The 23,965-nt window shown below is 43.6% G+C and overlaps 1 protein-coding gene across 1 annotated transcript in view; it reads left to right on the top strand.

Annotated features, from left to right (window-relative positions):
* Positions 1-23,965, top strand: part of LOC117349796 (zonadhesin-like) — a 149,003-nt gene that overhangs the window by 35,998 nt on the left and 89,040 nt on the right. Inside the window, exons 8-12 of the mRNA XM_033923391.1 lie at positions 12,471-12,549; positions 14,396-16,342; positions 19,041-19,228; positions 21,785-21,926; positions 23,448-23,689. Coding sequence (XP_033779282.1) covers positions 12,471-12,549; positions 14,396-16,342; positions 19,041-19,228; positions 21,785-21,926; positions 23,448-23,689 — 2,598 coding nt within the window. The remainder of the gene's footprint in view (positions 1-12,470; positions 12,550-14,395; positions 16,343-19,040; positions 19,229-21,784; positions 21,927-23,447; positions 23,690-23,965) is intronic.

Genomic DNA, 23,965 nt, shown 5'->3' with positions numbered 1-23,965 from the left:
GCGAGTGAGCAGCGATCCCAGGATGTGATGCAGTGGGGCACCTGGCTTAGTGGCCATCGGGGGTGGAGCACTCCCTCCTCCTCCAGGCACTAGGGAGGTGCATGGGGTAGTTTTTCAGGGCCATGGCCCACATGCCCGGCTCGGCCAGTCCCCTGCCCCATAACAGGAAATCAGTGTCAGAGGGGGCGGGGGCCACGGCAACTTAACCGGTTATGTTGATATTCAGCACTAAGTTAAGTGCTTAGCGGCTAAAGATAGGCCTGCTATTTTTGCGGCCTAGTTTAGCTGCTTAACATAGCTGGTTAGGCGCTGGATATCTGCTACGTCACCCGATATAGCCAGTTATAGGTGCTGTTAATAGAATCACGGCTAACGATGCTTAAGCAAAGTCTTAAGACACCTGCAATGTAGGCCAGCGTTTTACTGGCCTACATTGCAGGCATCTAAGTATTTTAATGAAAGCGCCTAAGTCCTACTCCGACCCCCCTAACCATGCCCACCTGGGTGAAAGATGCCATTAGACTTCCTGCTATAGACAAACTAATAGCACCTACACTGAAGAGGCCTCCTGGCGCCTACTTTTTTTTTTCATAAGTTTTTAATTGGTTTTAAATGACGTAGTCAATTACTGTGCTGATTAAAGCCAATTAAAACAATTAAGTCAGGCCTGCTACGTCACCCGATACAGCCAGTTAGCAGCTAGCTGCTAACCTTGAATATTCAGCGAGAGATAGACATCCTGGAACCATTCCTGGATGGTTAATTTTGACTACTGTGGGGGGAGGGGGGATGTTTCATGCTATGCACTATGAAATTAAAATCTCCACCGCCATGAGAAATACAGACAAAGAGGTGGAGGATTTAGTAGTGAAGAGTGCAAGCCCTTTAGCGTCGTCACCTCTTGATATAAAAAGTTACATTAATGAGTCTATGGAGGAGGGCACGGTTACTTTACAGAGCTGTACTCTTCTGCAAACAGGTGGTCTTCCAAGCGATCAGAGGCTCCTCTCCAACCTTTGACATTGCCGTGGATAATATCTCTGTCCGAAAGGGCGTCTGTGAAAGTAAGGCTCCTCACTGGTCATCTTTTCTCAGGCATGCATGACTGAATGTGTGTTTGCATGCATGTATCTGTATATTTGCACTTGTGTACATATGCATGTACTGGTGTGTGTCAAAAGAATTCTGGGATAGACCCAATGGGGGCCGATATTCAGACCATAGGAGGCAACCCAGCTACCTCCTACAGTGGGCGGCAAATGCAGAAAGGGCTGGTCTCGGTTAGGGCGCTAGTCTTTGGCCTAGGAGCCGCCGCGGGAGCGGATTGCTGGGCACGATGGACCACTGGTCTGACCCAGCAGCGGCAATTCTTATGTTCTTATGTAAATTCAATGCTGGGACCATAGCCATCACCTGCATTGACTTTTCCGTCTAAGTTCAGCCACAGTAGACATAGCCAGCCAAGCCAATTTTCATTGACTGGCAGCTAAGATACACCCACTATTTAGGCGGGTCTGTCTGGCCACTAGACTTAGCCAATCAGCCAGTTATATCGCATGACATAGCCAGCTATCTTCTGCTGAATATCCCAAACAAGGCTGCCTCAGGGCCATTTAACTAGCTGGGATCCGAAACAGATTCCACAAGGAATGAAAGCCAGCTGATGCAAAGGAACAGCTTATTCCAAATATGCACTGAGTCTCCTTAATGTCTGTCAAATGACAAACAGAGATTAAGGAGATTTATTGCAGATTTGAAGGAAGCTGGTCCTTTGCATCAGCTGGCTTTCATTCCTTGTGGAATCTGTTTCGGATCCCAGCTAGTTAAATGCCCCTGAGGCAGCCTTGTTTGGCGAAACGTGTCGGGCACTGTTGCTGGGAGCATCTCGAATAAATCTGATAATATCTCCAGATTGTCAATTGTTTTATTCCATATTGGATTAGAGTTACCAGATTTTTTTTTTTCTTCAAAGAAGAGGACATTTGGTCCCGTTCCGTTCCGCCCCTGCCCCATTCCACCCGTGTCTGGAGGGTCTCTGCACGTGTACGGATGTGACGAGATGACATTATATGCATGTGCACAGGCGTGTGATGTCATTACGGTGCATCTGCGCATGCGCAGAGGCCTTCAAGATGAGGCCCAGAGCTCAACGCTTTTCAAAATCCGGAAGAACTGCTAGGTTTCGAAAACCCGTTTGGACACTTTGACAGTTCTCTAAAAAGAGGACACATCTGAGTAAATCCAGACACCTGGTAACCCTCTATTGAATTCTTTGGTGGATCGCTTGCTTTGTTGCATTTCCTTGCATTGGGGCATTAAGTTAGATGCACATCTCCTCGAAAGGCGCATAGAGGGATACGGGTGACTAAGTTTTCACCAGGTTACACCTGGCTGGGCCACCGCATGAGCGGATCACCGGACTTGATGGACCCAGGGTCTGTTCCGGAGATGGCAGTTCTTATGTTCTTATGCAGCCAGCTATTTCTTATACAGTTAAGTGTGATACTCAGCACTCAACCGCTTAAGCTACACCTATGGACCGGGAGAAAGAAAAGAATTATTCTGTGGACCGGCATCGGTCCGTGGACCGGCGGTTGAAGAACACTGGGCTGTCGTGGGCCAGACCCCGCCCATCTCTACCCAATGTCCACCCCAGACCCCACCCCCATAATAGTACTAATTGCACCCTGCACGTCCAGTGCCTCATCTGGAAGCCTTCCCTCTGACGTTGCAACGTCAGAGAGAAGGCTTCCGGTTCAGGCGCAGGACGCCCGTAGGAGCCGCTGCCCGTGGCTTTGTGCACTGAATCAGTGAGGAAGAGGGAGCTGGCTCGAAGATAACGCCGCATCGATCGCGCCGTGGACCAGCGGTTGAAGAACACCTTTTTGGGCCTGATGCACATGCTGGCCCTGTGGACCGGCAGGAAATTTCTGTGGACCGGCACTGGTCCATGGACCGGTGGTTGAAGAACACTGAGCTACACTACATAAAGATAGGACTGATCTTTATATGGCTCGTTTTGACTACTAAACTTAGGTGGTTAAGTGCTGAATGTCAACACTTAAGTACATAAATGCTGACTCTGCCCCCAGACTGTTCAGCTTTCACTTTAGCAGTGTCGTTAACCAGTTGAGTGCCACTGAGTACCAGTGGATAGCCCAAAACAAGCAGTTTAACCATCCAGGAGCCATTTCTGGCCTGTTAAATTGCTTTGAATATTGGACCCTCTGTTTCCAGCATTTCCTTGAAGGGTGGGTTCTGTGTTAACTCCTATGTACCTGCCCTTGATTAAATCTCAAAGGAAATGTGTGCATCTGTTCAAATGCTGGGGCTGGGGCTTTCTTATGAGTGTGAGCATATGATGAAAACAAACGGCAGACTCCTATGTACGAGATGCAGGCAATGTTAATTATACTAAATATTTTATTTTATGCAGTTAAAAATACCACCTTATAACAAACCAAGGGACCTGACACGGTCCGTGTTTCGGAAAACACTCCTTCCTCAGAGGTCCATGGTTGCTAAGGTATAAAATAAACCGCAATGAAAGGTATAAATCAACCGCCTGTATGGTGTCCTCCACTTAAAATGTGCGACGCAAAACTAGTAAAGCAAAAGCTGTTTATTTTATATCTTAGCAACCATGGACCTCTGAGGAAGGAGTGTTTTCCGAAACACGGACCGTGTCAGGTCCCTTGGTTTATTATAAGGTGGTATTTTTAACTGCATAAAATAAAATATTTGGTATAATTAACATTGCCTTCATCTGGTACATAGGAGTCTGCAGTTTGTTTTTTGTTTTTGCTTTGGCTGGCGATACTGCAGTTTTCGTTGGATTCCTTTGTGTTGTGTAAGCATATGATGGTCATATTTTTACATAGGGTAAATTTTTCTGGACAGGGGATATCTGTACTGGTGAAAATGAAGCACTTCTCTTGTATAGAAGGTAGAACATAGCATTAATTCCATTCTCTCTCTCTCTCTCCTCCCTCTAAAGCCTGCATTAATAGCTGTGACTTTGATACACCGGATGAGTTGTGCGGCTGGAAAAATCCAGCTGGACCAAACGATGCCCAGTGGGATCAGTGGAATGGTCAAACTGAAACCCCTGGAACAGGGCCAGATAATGACTTCTCGAAACCTGGCTGTAAGTATGCCCTTCTCTCTTCACTTGTCACAAACTGGTGCCTCCAAAGGGGGACGGTGCCTCCCTGGGTTCTCACAGCCTTTGTGGAACTTGAGGGTGGCAGCTTTGAATTTAAAAGTGCCGGTTGTGGGGTGTGCTGCTGGTCAGAAAGTTCTAGAACAAGAAGCCATGATATGATACTGAAAATGGGGGAGCAGAATAGATTCAGGAATAACAGAGAAAAGGATTTCTTCACAGAAATGATGATAGGTAGGGTTGCCAGACGGCCTAGAAAACCATGTCTTCTTTTTAAGTTTCAAGTTTTCTTTAGTTTTGATATACCGTTTATCATTCAGGAATCTAAATGGTTAACAATAAAATATAAAAGTTAAAAAATAAAAGAAGACTGTCCAGGTGCCCAGATGGACTTTCCAAAACCCAACAGTTTGTCCAGGTTTTGGAAAGCTCCGGCTGCATTTGGAGGGCCTATGAGCATGCGGAGAGCTCGTCGGGGAAGAAGAGAGGAGTTTTGTGGGAGTGGGGCTGGGAGCAGAACAGGGCGAGGCCATGTGTCTGGGCTTTTGTGGCCCGAAATATGGTAACCCTAATGATAGGGCATAAAACAAACTTTGGCTTGGGAAAAGAGGGGTAAAGCTGGTGAAAAGATAGGGTCTGGAGTGTGAGACATAAATGGATTAGGTCTAGCTTAGGTTAGGAATGGCCTAGTGGTAGAGCTGCTGCCTGAGCACCCAGAGGTTGTAGGATCTAATCCCAGCATTGCTCCCTGTGACCCTGGATAAGTCACTTAATCCTCCATTGTCACAGGTACAAAATAAGTACCTGTATATATGTCAATTGCTTTGAATGTGTAACCACAAAAACATGGTATACAAGTCCCATTCCCTCCCATCCTTACATATTTTCTGTGCAATCCCATGCTTGAGTTAGAGCATCAGATGATCTACAGAAATGTATTTTTATTTGGACCAGTTGAAATTAGAGCCAGGGCTAGTAGAGTGGACTGGTTACTACACAATAGACACACCCATTGTTCCTTCGATAAAGTAGTCCACAGAGTCTAACTTGCTCAAAACTGTGAAGGGTTTACTGCAACTCGCATAGCTAATTAACTTGGATAAGGTCTTTGTGCAACTATTTACACTTTTATGTAAAGACAGAGTGAATGGTAACACTTCTAGTCCTCTGTTGTCTTTTTCCTGAATTCCCTTTTCTAAGTCCATTTCTCAAGGCAGCTCCAGTTCCTACCAGATTAAGTTCTGAGGTGTAGAGAGGCTTTACCTGGACCTTGGGCACTTCTCCTGTTCCTTTCCTTCTGCTCCTCACAAGCAGTGGTGGAAAACAGTTTTATAGGTTCTGAGTCTGGTTCCTGCTCTTGGCTCCTTAGGGTCAGCAAATGGATAAGTCAAAGACCTCTCTCTATCAGATTAGATGATACTCCACCTTAGAGGTTAGGGAATGGCCAGGGACTCTGTCAAACCCTCAGCCACTTGGGCAGACTGGATGGACCATTTGGCCTTTATCTGCCATCATGTTGCTTTGGGCTGGGTACTTATATTAGCCCTATTCATCCCCCATCCCCAAGGCATGTATCCTCTTACCGTAGGATTACAGGATGTCTGGATTTACCCGGACATGCCTTCTTTTTAGAGGGCATGTCTGGGGCGTCTAGATGGCTTTTCAAAACCCGGCCCTTTGGGTTTTGAAAAGCAAATTGCATCGGGAGGGGCATCTACGCATGCCCTCCTGACTGAGACAAGCAGGCTGAGGAGGCAGGGCTAGGGCATGGTTTGGGCGTAACAGGGTGGGGATGAGTAAAACTGGGCGGGCCTGGGGTGGGTCTAGGGGGTTCATGATTTTACATATGTAAAATCTTGTAACCCAACCCTACTCTCTTAGTCATAAAGGAAGGCACATTTATTCTGGAAGCTGCAGGGGTTCGAGGAAGGTCACTATTACCATTGTTCTACTATTTACTAAAGGTTCTGGTACTGCGACGCAGGCAGAACCTTACATCTGTATTAGATCCAATTGAGTTAGGCACTTCCTTGTCCACAGAGTGCTTATAATCTAAGTCTGTAATAGGTACAATGGAGGATTAAGGGGGTCTTTTACTAAGGCGTGTTAGCTGATTTAGAGCGCACTAAATCGGCTAGCGCACCTTAGTAAAAGAAGTGACTTGCCCAAGATCACAAGAGGCATCAGTAGGATCTGACCCCCAATGGCTCTAGTTCTTAGCCTACTGTTCTAACCAACAGGTTCCTCCTCCACTGACTAGAGTTAGAGGTATTTGTTCTTCATTTTCACGTTGTTGTCACTGAAGAAACTTGTCCTTTGCCCTTATGTCTCCTGATTCACCCCGATACGCCTATCTTTATGATTGCATACTCTGGCATGTGCCTCTTTGTCACACAATGTGGAAAAATGTGAATAGCGTCTGTATAGATAACTATGGCCCTGAAGATTTGGCCGCAGTGATGGTGTACCATGGGACCTGAGTTCACCTAGCAGCCTTTTATTTATACAATAAATCTTTATATACTCCGTTCTTGGGCAGACCGATCAAGCTGATGTACAATGATCAATATAAGAAGCTGTAGAACAATTTACTCCTTAGGAAACAATATTTTAAAGCCTTTCTGAATCGTGCAAGTGAGACTGCCAGAATGAAGGATAAGCCCCACGGCCCCACCTTATGTTTAATGTTTATTGACTTCTAGTTCACTTACGTGCATCTAAGTCAGGGGTGTCAAAGTCCCTCCTCGAGGGCCGCAATCCAGTCGGGTTTTCAGGATTTCCCCAATGAATATGCATGAGATCTATTTGCATGCACTGCTTTCATTGTATGTTAATAGATCTCATGCATATTCCTTGGGGAAATCCTGAAAACCCGACTGGATTGCGGCCCTTGAGGAGGGACTTTGACACCCCTGATCTAAGTGGAGAAGAACATACATCAACAAAAATGTTAGTTTTCAAAGCCATTTACATAGAAACATGGAAAATAATGGCAGATAAAGAACATATGGCCTATCCAGTCTTCTCTATAATTGCTTCCTCTCTCTCTCTCTCAGAGATCCTAGCAAGTTACCTAGATAAACTGGCCTGGCTAAAATTTGTGCCCCCACCCCTGCCTGTTTAGTCAGATTGCAAGGATGTGTTCCTGGGGAAAGTCTGTTTAGCCTAGTGGAGGAAATATACGTTTGACTTTCAAAAGGTGCATATATTTTACGATCACCCCTCTATGACCACCACTTAAGCAAAGAGCAAGTGCAAAGCATGGCCGCCAACTGTGCATGCCTACTTTATACTAATTTTCAGAATTAGCTATAAAGTACATGCAGGGTCAGCCCAAAGGTATTGGATATCTAGACATATCTTTAGACTTGTCCCCTCCCCATCAAGGGTGGCTTGAGGCCCTCTTTTCCCATTTTCAGCATCTCTCCTTCCCTTCCCTACTATTCCATAGTCCAGCATCACTCCCCCCCTCCCACACATGTTGTCCAATATTTTTCTCCTTCTCTGTCTCTTACTGTGGTGGCTTTCCTTTTTACATATAATTTTGTTTTATTGTAAACCACTTAGATCTTTTAGCATTTGCGGGATATCAGATATTTTAATAAACATAAACATTTCCTTACCTATGAGAACTGCACTGGATACCTATAGAAAGAAAAAAAAAACTTTGTAAATTCTATTGTATGCTATTGGGAGAAACTCCAGATTATATGCCTCAACTCTTTAATTTTTCTAATAATCCATCTTTGAATCTGAGAAATAATGACACTTTTAGGCATCCACTCATTAAGAATATAAGATACGATAGATCTTTTAACTCCACATGGGTATATCAAGCAGCAAAACTTTGGAAAACCAGCAATCCAATCCAATTTTCAAATTTTCAAAAAAGACCTAAAGACCTATCTATTTCAAAATTTGTTATTAATAATGCCTAAATATTGTAATAGTATTTGATAAATGTGTATCTTTCATGAAGGTATATAAATAAAGATTGTACTGTATTATATTTCAAGTTTATTTGGATTTTCCATCCTGCCCATTGGACAGACCTTCTAGGCGGTTCACAAGGTGTTCAGTGGCTTACCTCTGGGGTGGCAACACAGCAGTCAGCATCTTTAGAAGATTTACTGTGATTCGCATAGGACCTTGAGCACTCATCATCAAGGCCTGCTGGCTCCCCTTTCAGCATGCACAGATGCTCCAAACCCTGTGCCTGCCACACCTGGTGCCGACCTCTAAATTGTGCTGCCCTCAACTGCCCTGAGTACATGTATTTAAAAGTTTATGCACGCTTAACAAGTGGGGCAACCTATTATTGCAAATTACCTCTAAATGATTTTGGCTTAGGTGGTAGGGATGGATATTTTATTTAAAAACCTATACCCTAAAAATTTGGGAATCCTGTGAGAAGAAACTAATTGTCCCCCCTTCCTCCTTTTTGCAAAGCCATGGTAGTGACTGCTGTGTGGCAAACGCTCCGACTCCCGTTGAATTCTTATGTAAAAGGAGCCCTGCCAGCTTCTGGCCAGCTGAATTTGGGATAGTTCAAGAGCTGCCCCTGCCTCGATATCCCGTGAAGTAGTAGAGCGGTAAAACCTGAGATCATCCAATACTCATCAATTGTCAACGTCTTCAGTGAGTTTACCCCCCTCCTTTACAAAAGCTACACTAGCATTTTTAGCGCTGGCCACCACGGTAACAGCTCCAACGCTCATAGAATTCCTATGAGTTTTTGAGCCGTTACTGTGGCAGCCAGTGCTAAAAAACACTAGTGCAATTTTGTAAAGGAGGAGGAGATCTACTCGTAATTCTGCCTTTTTTGCTTCAGTCCTGTTCTTGTGGAACTCTCTTCCATATGAAATTCGTTCTGCATCATCCTATTCTAAATTTAGAGTTTTCTATTATCCTATTCTATCCTATTATCCTATTCTAAGTTTAGAGTTATTCTAAATTAAAAACTCGGATTCTGTTTTGCAGTCACTATCAAACCTTTTTTTTTTATCTTTCCTTTTAATGCAAAGGCGTTCTTTTCCTTCTATTGTTTTTATTGTCTTGATGTTAAAACAAAATACGGTCTATAAATTCCAAATAAACATATTTCCCTATCGCTAGAGAAGTTACAATAGAAGTTTAAAGTCAGTGTATTTCTTCACTTCTAAGTGGGGGGAGAAGGTTATCAATCTTTTGTCTCTTACTGACTGCTTGTGTCCTCTGGTTGCAGTGGGCTATTACATGCTGATGGACTCGACCTATGCTACCAGCGGTGCCAAAGCTGTCCTCCAGAGCCCCAGCAACCCATCGTCCGGCTGTCTTGCCCTCACGTTTCACTATTACTTGCTCGGCACCTCCAGCGTTGTGGCTCTGAACGTCTATGCACTGGCTCAAGGCAAGTCCCCACCGGCGCTAGAAAGCAACAGGCACATTAGTTCATTTCTCTGTCGGTGCCCACATGTGCAATGCTGACCCGGACATGTTGGGTCTTTCATTCTGTTGTTGCTTGAATTGTTCATTCCATGTTTAACGGTATTTTGAAGCTGAATTCAGGTAGGAAACAGGCAGTACCGTTTATATGGGAATGTTATAAGACCCTGAGGCTCCATACAAAGAGCGCCTCTTCCCACAATGCATTTTAAATACCTCCTGCTGAGTCAGTTATATACTCATGAGGAAGGCTGTTCAAGCCGAAACACGGACAGTGTTGGGGTCCAGTACAAAAAGGATCAATGGACTCTCTGTTAGGCTTGTTATATATTTTCTGTATATGTTATATAATTAATTAATATATTCAACTTAAACATATGAATAAAAAATGTAATTGAACATGTATTAAAAAGGATAAAAGAAACTTACATGAGTATACAGCAGGGGTCTCCAAAGTCCCTCCTTGAGGGCCGAATCTAGTCGGGTTTTCAGGATTTCCCCAATGAATATGCATTGAAAGCAGTGCATGCACATAGATCTCATGCATATTCACTGGGGAAATCCTGAAAACCCGACTGGATTCGGCCCTCAAGGAGGGACTTTGGAGACCCCTGGTATACAGTATATTAAAAAAGGAACTATTCTTAAGAACCGAAACATAAGTCAGCATCAGGGTACACTAACTAAAATGCGCGGGACAAACATGCATCAACAATGGCGTGCAGGACTTGTGTGCGCCGGAATAAAACAGTTACAGTAAGCGCTCTGAGGGAGGGTGTGTGTGGGGGAACCCTCCCATTAAACTTAGAAGTGTTTGTGCTCCCTTTGGGGGGGTGAACCCACCATTACAGGAAAACTGCTGTTTTACCTCGTTTTGGGGGGTTATCGGCAGTTTCCTCTGTAAGGGGGGTTCCCCCCCCAACGTGAACACGAACACTTCTAAATTTAGTCCCCCCACACCCCCCTCGGTGCGCTTACAATAATTGTTTTAATTTGGCGCGCACAAGTCCTGCGTCGGTGTACCATTGTCGGCATGCCTTTGTCCCGTGTGGTTATGATGGGTTGCCCAGCAATCAGTGATGGCCACACTGTAGCCATAATCATGAGGGAGTGGCAGAGACCTTCTGTAACCTAAAATTTGTCCCAGCAGATGCCACTCTGTTTCACTGCAAAATATGATCCTGAAGCACTCAGAATCACTATCTTGGTTTTATACTTGGCTCCCATAGGATGTACTGAGATGCTCCTTCTGTTCAGCATCACAGGGAACCAAGGAGAAGGCTGGAAACCAGCAGAGGTTTTGTATTTGGGCACCGCCAACATCCAGGTAATTATAAATACTGAAGGACAGTTGAACATTTGGAAGCGAGCGGAATTAACAGTAAGCTTGTTTATGTTCCCTTGCTCATTATAATTAAGCGTATACAACTTTTGCGTCCATGTTCATGGGTCACGCAAGGAAGTCATTGTTATATTGATTGATAGGGAAAGGGAGAGCAGTTTAGGCTAAGGCCTAATTCGGCCTGTGACAGTCTGAAAGACAATCCAATTATCTTCCCAGATGAAGCAAAAAGACAGCCAACCAAATCTTTGAGAAAGCTGTTCCCAAACCAGATCAAAATAGAAGGCTATGTCTTTGATCTATGAACAACAATTGAACAGAATATTGTTCTATTTTAAAAAGATTGAAACATAAAATAAGAGTTTGAGCCTGCGGAGACGGGGCAGGGATGGGGACAGAACCCACAGCAATGGGGCGGGGATGGGGATAGAGCCCACGGAGTAGGGGTGGGGATGAGGGCCAAACTTTGTCCCCCATGTCATTTTATATTTTGGGATATTATGCAGGTGTTCAGCTCTAAGCTCTGGAACAAGCTTACTTCCCCACTTAGGAATCTGAGCTCCCTCCATCTCTTCCGTAAACATCTGAAAACCTGGTTATTCTCAAAAATGTAACTCTTCCTCCCTCTCTGTTTACTCTAGTCCTCTAAATTTCCTCTTTATCTTTCCCTCCACTGGCGTTCCTTTCCACCCTAATTCTTGTTAACCGTGTCGAGCTCTGCGAATGTTGAGATGATGCGGTATGCAAACCTAAGATTTAGTTTAGTTTAGTTTTGACTGACCTTTCTGTGGTATCTGGAGCTGCTGAGGTTTAAGCTCAAGTTTTGGACCAGCAGGCTGTTAAATTTGTGCCTTTGGCGGCACAAGTATTTGAGATTTAAGAATCAAGTGACAATGATTAAGGATACTTTTTTTTTTTTTGCATGGAAGAATGGAGTATTTAAAAAACAGTTAAGAACAAACACTTTGGGTGTTTTTTTTTTTTAATTTCCCAAAGTCACCGTTGATTGTACCTTGGGATATGGTTTGTAACTATCTAAATCAGTGTATCTCAAACTGTGTGCCAAGGCATACTAGTGTGCCTCCTGAGATTTCAGGTGTGCCGCGGTACACTGGGGAGGAGGAGAGGCACCGGTGCCAGCTGACTGCCCACAGGACGTGCCTCTCGTGGCGAGAGGCACGTCCTGTAGGCACTCAGTGTGCACCAGCACCTATCCTTCTCTCTGGCCCTCTTCCCTTCTGGCACCCCCCACTGGCATATCAGGGCTCACCTGGAGGGCCTTCACACACACGCGGACATCGACATGATGATGTCACGCATGCGCGTGATGTCATCATGGCGATACCCACGCACTTCCAGGTGCCTCGAGCCGTGGCTCGAGAAAGTTTGCCGTACACTGATCTAAATGAATTATTGAATATTGACTATAATGAAAATAGTCCATAGTAGAAATTATAGTAGAAAGGGGAGGCAAGGTAGAGAGGTTCAAGGAAGATGCTAATTGCTTAATAATGTTGAAGCACAGTTTGTTCCTCTCTACAGTTCATCATCGAGGGCATCTATGGTGAGACCAAGAAGACAGACATAGCGGTTGACAGTGTCTGTATACGTCCATGTCATGGTAAGGACTTATAGAAGACCAAGCAGTTCATTCCACCTGGTAATATTTTTCAGTGGACTCAGTTCTCCACCTATAGTTTTGAGTAGGGAAGGGGAAGGTTTTTAGTGTGGGTCGGTGAGGTAAGTGCTCTGTCGCTCATAGGAATTCTAAAAACCTTCCCCTTTCCCCTTCTTACCTCCCTTTTGAATTTTATTTTTCTTTGATGTAATTTTGAGTCTTACCCTTACCCCAGTGCCTATTGTATCAAATCGTCCTTGTCTTGTCTAACTATGTCATTTACGTATTGCCCCCTTTTATTTTCTTTTATATATTTTTTAAATTGTTAGTTTTGTAAACCGACCAGACGCTTGTTGATGGTCGGTATATCAAATAGTAAATAAGCTTGGAAACTTGGCTACATAAGGAGATTCACTGGAGATTGAGTTCACGTCCAAAATTATGGGTTTCATTTTGGATTCCATACTTTCTCTCTCTTCCCAAATGAATAATGTGGTGAAAAAAATGTTTCTTTAGTCTTGGGATGCTCAGACGAGTTCGTCGTTTTGGGGTTTTTTTTCACCAATACTTTGGCGTTCTGGTTCAAGCAGTCATTCTCGGCCTCTTTTACAAAGCCACGCTAACGGCCCCGAAGCCCATAGAGATTTAGGGGTCCTTTTATCAAGCCGCGCTAGCGGGGTTAGCCCGTCGGACATTTCATCACGCGCTAACCCCTGCGGCCGGCTAAAAAACTAACGCCTGCACGTTAAACCCCTACCGCAGCTTGATAAAAGGACCCCTTAAAGGGCTTCGAGGCTGTTGCCGCGCGGCTTTCTATAAGAGGCCATCTATCTCAACTAGATTATGCAAATTCACTTTATATTTGTTTGAGTAAATGCAACCTGAAAAGATTGCAGATCATTCAGAATACGGAGGCAAAATTGATCTTTGGTAAACGTAAATATGATCATGTTACCCCTTTGTTAAAGGCACTTCACTGGCTTCCAGTTTATTGGAGAATACATTTTAAATGTGTCAGTGTGATCTTTAAAATTCTGTATGGGATTTTCTCTCCTGTTGTTCCTATTTTTTTCAATTCCTGTTGGTCATATAAATCCAGAAATGCCCAGAAATATAAACTTGCCTTTCCTACCGTAAAGAATACCAAAACTACATCTAGTTTTTCTCGTTCGTTTACTTTTTTGTTTGCATAAATCTGGAATGAGCTTCCATCTGAGATCGGACTCCTTTCCCAATTATCAATTTTCCAGAAAAAGTTAAAAACTCACCTATTTCAGAAGTCCCTAACAAATTCATCTGTATCTAATTATTGATTTTCCATCTCTCAACCTTGATCCCTTCTTTTTATTTTTAATATTTGTAAACCGAGTCGAGCCCTCTTTGAGGGATGAATCGGTATTTAAACTAAAGGATTGGACTGGAAAAATATTCCACTCCTGGACCAGCTCAGAGCACCATTAATAGTGGTACTTTGAGTAGAGAGGAGAAAACTCAGCTAGCTGCAGAAGATACAATGTGAAATTAATGTGACAAACTGACCTAAATGCCACTAAGGGCTCCTTTTATCAATCTGTGCTAGCAGGGTTAACGCATGTGACTTTTCAGTAGCGGCTAGCACAGCTGGCGGTTTAGTGCATGCTATTACGCGCGGCTTGATAAGAGGAGCCCTAAATTTTATGAAAATGAATAGGATAATGTTACCAATTTTGTTCACTTTGATAGTTGACTATGTTTTTATTATTATGTATGTTTTATTGTGAGCTGATTAGGTTTTTTAAGTGGATTATTAAAAATATATTTTAAAAAATCTAAACTATATCTAAACATATCTTTCATGTATTGTCTGAAGCTCCTACTGTATCTTCAACAACAACTAGGCCTCCAACTGACTCTCTTACCACAAATACTCCACCCATTGGGTCTTCTACAACAATCAAGCCTCCTACTGTATCTTCAACAACAACTAGGCCTCCAACTGACTCTGTTACCACAAATACTCCACCCATTGGGTCTTCTACAACAGTCAAGCCTCCTCCTGGTTCTTCAACAACAACTAAGCCCCCAACTGAGTCTGACACCACAACTACTCCACTCATTGGGTCTTCTACAACAATCAAGCCTCCTACTGTATCTTCAACAACTAGGCCTCCAACTGACTCTGTTACCACAAAAACTCCACCCATTGGGTCTTCTACAACAATCAAACCTCCTACTGTATCTTCAACAACAACTAGGCCTCCAACTGACTCTGTTACCACAAATACTCCACCCATTGGGTCTTCTACAACAATCAAGCCTCCTACTGTATCTTCAACAACAACTAGGCCTCCAACTGACTCTGTTACCACAAATACTCCACCCATTGGGTCTTCTACAACAATCAAACCTCCTACTGTATCTTCAACAACAACTAGGCCTCCAACTGACTCTGTTACCACAAATACTCCACCCATTGGGTCTTCTACATCAATCAAACCTCCTACTGTATCTTCAACAACAACTAGGCCTCCAACTGACTCTGTTACCACAAATACTCCACCCATTGGGTCTTCTACAACAATCAAGCCTCCTCCTGGGTCTTCAACAACAACTAAGCCCCCAACTGAGTCTGACACCACAACTACTCCACCCATTGGGTCTTCTACAACAATCAAGCCTCCTACTGTATCTTCAACAACTAGGCCTCCAACTGACTCTGTTACCACAAATACTCCACCCATTGGGTCTTCTACAACAATCAAGCCTCCTCCTGGGTCTTCAACAACAACTAAGCCCCCAACTGAGTCTGACAACACAACTACTCCACCCATTGGGTCTTCTACAACAATGAAGCCTCCTCCTGGTTCTTCAACAACAACTAAGCCCCCAACTGAGTCTGACACCACAACTACTCCACCCATTGGGTCTTCTACAACAATCAAGCCTCCTACTGTATCTTCAACAACTAGGCCTCCAACTGACTCTGTTACCACAAATACTCCACCCATTGGGTCTTCTACAACAATCAAGCCTCCTACTGTATCTTCAACAACAACTAGGCCTCCAACTGACTCTGTTACCACAAATACTCCACCCATTGGGTCTTCTACAACAATCAAACCTCCTACTGTATCTTCAACAACAACTAGGCCTCCAACTGACTCTGTTACCACAAATACTCCACCCATTGGGTCTTCTACAACAATCAAACCTCCTACTGTATCTTCAACAACAACTAGGCCTCCAACTGACTCTGTTACCACAAATACTCCATCCATTGGGTCTTCTACAACAATAAAGCCTCCTCCTGGGTCTTCAACAACAACTAAGCCCCCAACTGAGTCTGACAACACAACTACTCCACCCATTGGGTCTTCTACAACAATGACGCCTCCTTATTTGCCTTCAGCAACAACTAAGCCCCCCAATGAGACTGTTACCACAACTGCTCTACCCACTAGGTCTTCTACAACAATCAAGCCTCCCACAAGTTCCTCAAATACAACCACGCACTCCACCTTATCCACTGGGTCTTTCACAACAACCAAGCCTCCTACTGGTTCTTCAATAACAACAACTAAGCTCCCCACTGAATCTTTCACACCAAGCACTCCACTCACTGAGTTTTCCACAGCAACCAAGCCCCCTAATGTTTTTTCAACAACAACCACTCTATCCACTGATTCTTCTACAACAACTAAGACTTCTATGGGATCCTCACCAACAACCACTACTACACTTACACCTCATACTGTGTCTTCTACTACATTCATAACCCCCAATGGAACTTTAAGAACAACAACATCATCTGATCCAGGTAAGAAACAATTTAACACTCAGAAAATATTCAAATTCAGTTTTCCAGGACTGCTGAATACATACATGCTCTGTGTTATGTTATATTTTCATTTTGTGACTTTACTTTTTTTTTTTTTTAATTTCTATGTGTTTTATTTTTACTTCATGTTACTATTGTGTATGTTGGGTTGGAAATCACAATAGCAGGCAGGTCTCCATATTTGCAGTGCTGAAGTGTTTCCAAATAAATAAAATAAATAAATGTAGAATAAAGAGGTCATTTTAGAAGGACTGCATGACATATATAGGTGCAAATACTGGTTTTAAAATGCCACAGATGCTACAGACCACCCAGTTTTGGAGGGGGGAAGCCATGTTCTGAATGTAGCTTGGGTAGTTAAAAACCTATACATGCATTGCCATTGTAAAAATGGGAAATACTTGCTTATTTTTAACAATATTTCTCTTGCTATTTACGCCTGCTCCAAGGGATGTATGTTAGCTAATTGCTTGGACCTAGGTGAGCAACTGTCTTAACATCACTGCTTCAACAGGGGTGGTGTGCAGCGCAGTGGTTAATGCTACAGCCTCAGCACTCTGGGGTTGTAGGTTTAAACCCATGCTGCTCCTTGTGACCCTGGGCAAGTCACTTGATCCCCCATTGCCCCAGGTACATTAGACAGATTGTGACACCACAGGGACAGACAGGGAAAAATGCTTGAGTACCTGAATAAATTCACGTAAACCATTCTGAGTTCCCCTAGGAGAACAGTATAGAAAATTGAATACAGAGTGTGAAAAGTTTCAACCTCTGATAACCAGATCTGGCATTGTGATGTCATAATGCCTCATTCTACCAGTGCCTAAGAGCCAACCTCATAAGTGATGTCACAATGGCTTCATTGTCTTATACTTGGCTCACTTCTTCTACATTTTGATTTCTAGAGTGGCGCAGTGGTTAAAGCTACAGCCTCATCATCCTGAAGTTGTGGGTTCAAACCCACATAAGAACATAAGAATTGCTGCTGCTGGGCCAGATCAGTGGTCCATCGTGCCCAGCAGTCTGCTCCCGCGGCGGTCCCTAGGTCAAAGACCAGTGCCCTAACTGAGACCAGCCCTGCCTGCGTACATTCCGGTTCAGCAGGAACTTGGTCTAACTTTGTCTTGAATCCCTGGAGGCTGTTTTCCCTTATAACAGCCTCTGGAAGAGCGTTCCAGTTTTGTACCACTCTCTGAGTAAAGAACTTCCTTACGTTTGTACGGAATCTATTCCCTTTCAATTTTAGAGAGTGCCCTCTCGTTCTCCCTACCTTGGAGAGGGTGAACAACCTGTCTTTCGCTACTAAATCTATTCCCTTCAGTACCTTGAATGTTTTAATCATGTCCCCTCTCAGTCTCCTCTTTTCAAGGGAGAAGAGGCCCAGTTTCTCTAATCTCTCGCTGTACGGCAACTCCTCCAGCCCCTTAACCATTTTAGTCGCTCTTCTCTGGACCCCATACTGCTCCTTGTGACCCTGGGCAAGTCACTTAATCCCCCCATTGTCCCAGGTACATTATATAGATGCATGAGTACCTGAATAAATCCATGTAAACCATTCTGAGCTCCCCTTGGAGAATGGTATAGAAAATGGAATGAATGAATAAATAAATAAAAATAAACAGGCTTCTCTTGTATGAGCATTTTTTTAAATAACATACATTCAAACAGGAGAGAATATTATTCTGGCAATCTTTTAACAAATTTTGTCATTACAAAGCAAAGGATATTTATGAAATTGCTAAAATTAACTATCCCCAAACTCACCCACCCTCCCCATATGCAGAGAGTGAAATAATCATATCATGCCATTCACACACAGATACATCCATACATATCTATTTTCAGATACCATTTAACTATTATCCACATATGCCTGAATAGGAAACCACATTCTTTTGAACTTAGCTTTGTTTCCTCTTATTTCCATTACATTTGCCTCATATTTCCCAATTAAACATACCGAGTTCCACCAAAATTGACAAGACAACAAATATGTATTTTCCATGTTTTCAGGATGGCTTGAATAGCAATTGCAGTGAGTATTGCAATTAATCCTCTATCATCATTGGTCATATCAACCGACACATCAAAGACATTGGCACTAGTTGGCACCAACCTTGCTGCAAAACTCATGAGCCAAAGGGCATTGAAATAACATGTGATCTAAAGTGCCTTTATCAATACCACAAGACCAACACTTAGGAGAGTATTCAGGATTAATCTTGTTTAACTTAATAGGAGTCCATACTACTCGTCTGATCACAAAAAATAAAGATTGTTTCATGGAAGCAGATTGACAGCATCGAAGACATTTAATAAATATAAACTTCCATTGGTCATCAGATACAGATATATTTAGTTTTTCCCTCTTAATGATCTTTCCTTTCAAGATTGTACTTCCTCCCCTTTTCCCATCGTTCCAGTGTCTTAGTTTGTCTGTCAAACTAACAACCCCAGTAGGTCTGTTTTTATTAATTTAGTTTGTCTATATGTACTTTATGCAACACCTGGTTTTATTAATTTAGTCTTACTATATGTACTTTATGTAACGCTCTTTTATTTATGTACACCGCCTAGAAGCTTGATTAGCCGGTATATCAAATTTTTGGGAAACTTGGAAACTTCTGCCACCCTCTACCCTGATCACTGGTCTAACTCTTTGATTTTGTGTTTTCAGTATGTCCACCTAACTCCCACTACAATTCCTGTGGACCGGCTTGCCCCCCACGCTGTGAGGCACCGCAGGACAGCTGTAATCTTCCCTGCCAGCCAGGCTGCTTCTGCAATCCCGATTTTATTCTGAAAAAGAAGAAATGCGTGCCCTTGACGCAGTGTGGCTGCTTCTACAACAACACGTACTACGAGGTAAATAAGGACGTAAGAATAGCCACACTGGGTCAGACCAGTGGTCCATCTTCCAACAGTGGCCAATCCAGGTCACAGGCACCTGGCAGAAACCTAAAGAGTAGCAACATTTTGGAACCCCCAGGATTCCGGAATCCCAAGTAGCAGCAACATTCCATGCTACCGATCCCAGGGCAAGCAGTGACTTCCCCCCACGTCTGTCTCAATAGTAGACTATGGACTTTTCCTCCAGGAACTTGTCCAAACCTCTTTTGTAAACCCAGCTATGCTAACTGCTATTACCACATCCTCTGGCAACAAGTTCCAGGGCTTAACTATTTGTTGAGTGTAAAAATATGGTCAAACTGGTCTGTAAAACAGCGGCAAACCGCCCTACTCCATGGATTGTCCTTCTATACTTCTGCTTTCTGCACCTTTGGAAATTTCTTCCTGAATTGGGTAGAAGATCTTACTGGAGGATCTGAGGAAGTAATTTTTTTTTAAGGTTATTTTGTATATATATGCTAATATATGCATGTAAATGCATCATACAATTCCCTCCTCACTCACATACAAGTACGCACTATGACAAGTAGGTTCATACTTGTATGCAATCCTGATGTAGGCTTGTACGGGGAAATAGTTGGGAGAAGCATGGATGGAGTCACACAGACATCCATAAGACATAAAATAGAGCTACACGTTAGATAATAACACAGGGGACAAATTTTTCCCCATGCCCGAAGGAACTCAATTTCCCCGTCCCGTCCCCACGAGTTTTGTCGCTGTCCCTGTCCCATTCCTGTAAGCTCTGCCTTTACTGCACCAGCCTCGAACACTTATGATTTTAAAGCGTTTGAGGCTTGTGGAGATGAGGGTGGAGCTTGCAGGAATGGGGCAGGGACAGGAAAAGAACTCGCTGGGATGGGAAAATGAGATCCCATGGGGATGGGGAAAAATTTGTCCCTGTGTCATTCTCTACTACACGTTACCTGTTCAGGAGCAGATATAATTGTACACGGAGCTAATATTCAATGTAGCTAACTAAATAGGAGAGGACCCTACCCAGTAGACTAGCATTGACTGCCACTGCACTATCCGGTTAATGCAGGGACTGTTTATAAATGTCAAAATGTACAGTGCTGCGTACACCTTTCAGCACTATATAAGTGATAAGTAGTAGTAGTAATAAAAGCAAAGCTGGGAATTACTCAGACATTGCTGATACCCAGATAGCTACATACCTAATTAACTTAAAATAGCAAAATGTCTGTCCTAAATTAATTGGTTGGCTATGCCTTTGAATATTGATGATATCCAGATAATTCCCAGCAGGCTGCTGAGTACCTGGATGTTCAATACTGGTACTCAGATAGGGACAGGTACCAAATATCCAGATGTAATTCAGTTGTCATCAACCAGCATTTAGAGACACTCACCGTTGATAGTTGAATATTGACTGGTATGCAACTCAAAGTGGGCATTATTTGGCTTCCCCACCTAGGCAACTTGTTCTAAAATTATTCTCTTTATGAATTAGACAGGACTCTTAGTTGCAAAAAAATACCACAGGCTCCAGGAACATGATATAGTCTTAGATAGAGGCCGGCAGCCTTTTTAAAGCAAAGAACCAATTTATTCTAAATATTTGACCCAAGATTTACAAAGAGGCGCAATAGGTAGAGAAGGGAGTTTGAGATATTCCAGGGCTCTTACTCTCTCTTCCCTCCTTCCCCTGCCCGTCCTCCTCTCCCAACCCATAGCCAAGGTTCTATCCCCTCTCCGGGCCCCAACCCTTTAATCTCCCTCCCAATCCCATGATCCCCCTCCTGGGCCTACCGAGGTACCTGGTGGTTCAGCAGGGGTCTTTATGACAGGAGGGTGGCCCTTTTGCTCCTGCCTCCACACAGTTGCCTTCTAAAATGGCTGCCATGACCTTTCATGGCTGCTCATGACATTTCCTGTAGTACCACGAGCTGCTGCTGAGAGGTCAGAGCAGCCATTTTAGAAGGCAGCCATGAGGACGCAGGAGCGAGAGGACTGCACTCCTGCCATGAAGACCCCTGCAGGACCACCAGTTACCTTGGTAGGCCTGGGGCTTGGGGAGGGTGAATCGTAGGGTTGTGAGGGAGATTAAAGAGTCAGAACATGGGGAGCCGCAGCCACATGGCCTGTGGCTTATGAGCCGCAGTTTGCCAACCCCTGGTCTTAAAGAATATGATAAGGAAGGAAAGCCAACTGCTGCTCTCGCATCTTCATGTGACTGCCTGCTAAATACATAATACCACTAGCTTTAAAGGAAGCTGGATCTTGCCTTCTCAGTGCTAGGTTAAAGCAGTTTATAGGTGCGAATGTGAGAGAAAACAGGGAACCTTATCACAAAGTCTGTGCCACATGATCCACTTTCCTGTTGACCATTTGTAGTTCCATTTCTCTCTTCTGACTTTCTGCTCTTTTCTGTCATTTTTGTACTGTGAACTGCTTGGATGGCTTGTCTCCAGGGCTGTATATCAAATAGAAATGAACCTTGAACTTGAACTTCTACAATGACCCCTCCATGCTCTCTACCTTTTCCAGCCAGGTCAGATGATCTGGGGAGATGGCTGTTTGGAAACGTGCCAGTGCCTTGGTAACTACACCGTTGAGTGTACCAACAACAGCTGCTCCCCTACAGAATACTGCAAGGATGTGGATGGAGTCCCTGGTTGCTATCCAAAAGGTAAGGGCTATTTCTTTTTGTTTGTTTATTTCTTTTTGTTTGTTTATACATTTTTTTTGTTTGTTTATACATGGTCGAGTCACATTATTATGGCCACCTGCTAATAACCAGTATAACCGCCTCTAGCAGCACGAGTGGCAGCCAGACATTGTGGGTGTGACTCAATAAGATGCTGGATGGTTACTAGAAGTATCTGGAGCCATGCAGACTGCAGTGCATTTAACAGTTGCTGATCCAGTCGTTGCTGGATCCAGTCATTGAGCATGTCGATCGAGGTGGCCCCAAATGTGCTCAGTTGGGTTAAGGTCTGGGGAATTTGGAGGCCAGTGATGTAGCTGGAAGTCTTGGTCATGCTCTGCGAACTACTTGCAAACAATTCTGCCGGTATGAAAAGTTTCATTGTACTAAAGATCCCAACAGCCATAGGAAAGACCATCAATATGTACGGGTGACCTTGATCAGCAAGAATGGAGAGATACCTATATGAGAGTGCTTTCTAGAAGTATTAAGGGACCCAGACCATAACGCTGCCATCACAGCCTGTGTATGTCCAACAATGGTTGCTGGGTATTTGTTCTTGGTGGTTTCACGCCTGACATGCTACAGTCCATCTGTTCAATGGCGCTCAAAATGTGACTCATCAGAGAAGGCAACCCTCTGCCAGTCGATACATATTCAGTGTCAGTACTCCTATGTAAATTGCAGCCGTTTTTTGCGATGAACCTTTGAAGCTTGGGTGCAGTCACCAGCCATCTGCTCCAGAGCCCCATTCGCAACAAGGTTCGCTGCACAGTCATTTTGGACATGCATCTGGAATCCCCCTGGTTCATTTGGATGGTGAGTTGCTCCACAGTAGTGTGCCGATTGGCCCGCACCAATCTGCACAGCCGATGTTCACCTCTCGCATCAATGGCTCATGCTGCTCCACAGTTACCACGTCGGGTCAACAAAAAGGTTCCATTCGTCGACTCACAGCATACTTTAACCACAGCAGCCCTTGAACAGTTCACAAACTCTGCTATTTCCGAAATGCTGCCGTTCTTGGTCCGGTAGCTGATGATCATGCCTTTTTTCTTTGTCTGATAAACCACACTTTTCTCCCATGACAGCCACAGTTGCTCTATTGGCAACTTGCTGACATTCCACCTTATATATCCAAGATGTCTATGTGCGACAGGTGCATTCGTTCATTGGCTGTGCGTCCCTGACGTCAGAGGTAGGCGATGGTCATAATAATGGAACTCGACAATGTATCTGTGATGTAGAGTGTCCTTTAAAATGACTCAATAGTTTGTTTTATTGTTTACATTTGCTATGTATACTTCTGTTTCCTTTCTAATCATGTATTATGGTGTAAACCACTGTGATGTCTTTGAGCCCATCCGCGGTATATCAAATTTCAATAAAGGTAAGATAAGATTCATTGCTATCAATGTGGTAAGCATTATGTTGGTGGATCATAGCGAACTGCTGTACTAGGTTTAGTTATTGCTTGCTATCTTTTCTTCTCTTTCGCTCCAGATTCATCTACTTGCATTGCATCTGGTGACCCTCACTACACCACCTTTGACAAGAGAAAGTATGATTTCCATGGCAACTGCACTTATGTCATGGCCAAGCCCTGTAATTCCTCAAAGACTCCCTTTGCAGTGTATGCTTCCAACGAGTACAGGAATGGCTATAACACCGTCTCTTATATCAAAGCTATTTATGTGTATGTGTATGGAGTGGTGGTATCCCTACTACAAAACAAGATAGTTCAGGTGAGAAACATATAACAACCAGATTTCTATTTTACATATTAGATAAATTCATTAGTACATCTAAGGCATACCCACAATGAATATGTATCAGATAAATTTGCATGCACTACCTCTACTGTATATGCAAATCTATCTTATGTATATTCATGATGGGTATCTTAAAAACTCAACTGACTGTGTCCTGAGAACTCGGCTGAGAACCCCAACTGGTGGCATAATGTGGGAGGTTAGCACCTGCATTGCCATGCCATGCGCCCCCCAAAGTTTCCCCGTCAC

Source organism: Geotrypetes seraphini, chromosome 16 (assembly GCF_902459505.1).
Source record: "Geotrypetes seraphini chromosome 16, aGeoSer1.1, whole genome shotgun sequence".
Lineage (NCBI taxonomy): Eukaryota > Metazoa > Chordata > Amphibia > Gymnophiona > Dermophiidae > Geotrypetes > Geotrypetes seraphini.
The sequence above is the reverse complement of the archived record's forward strand: the minus strand, read 5'-3'. Positions and strand labels throughout refer to the sequence as shown.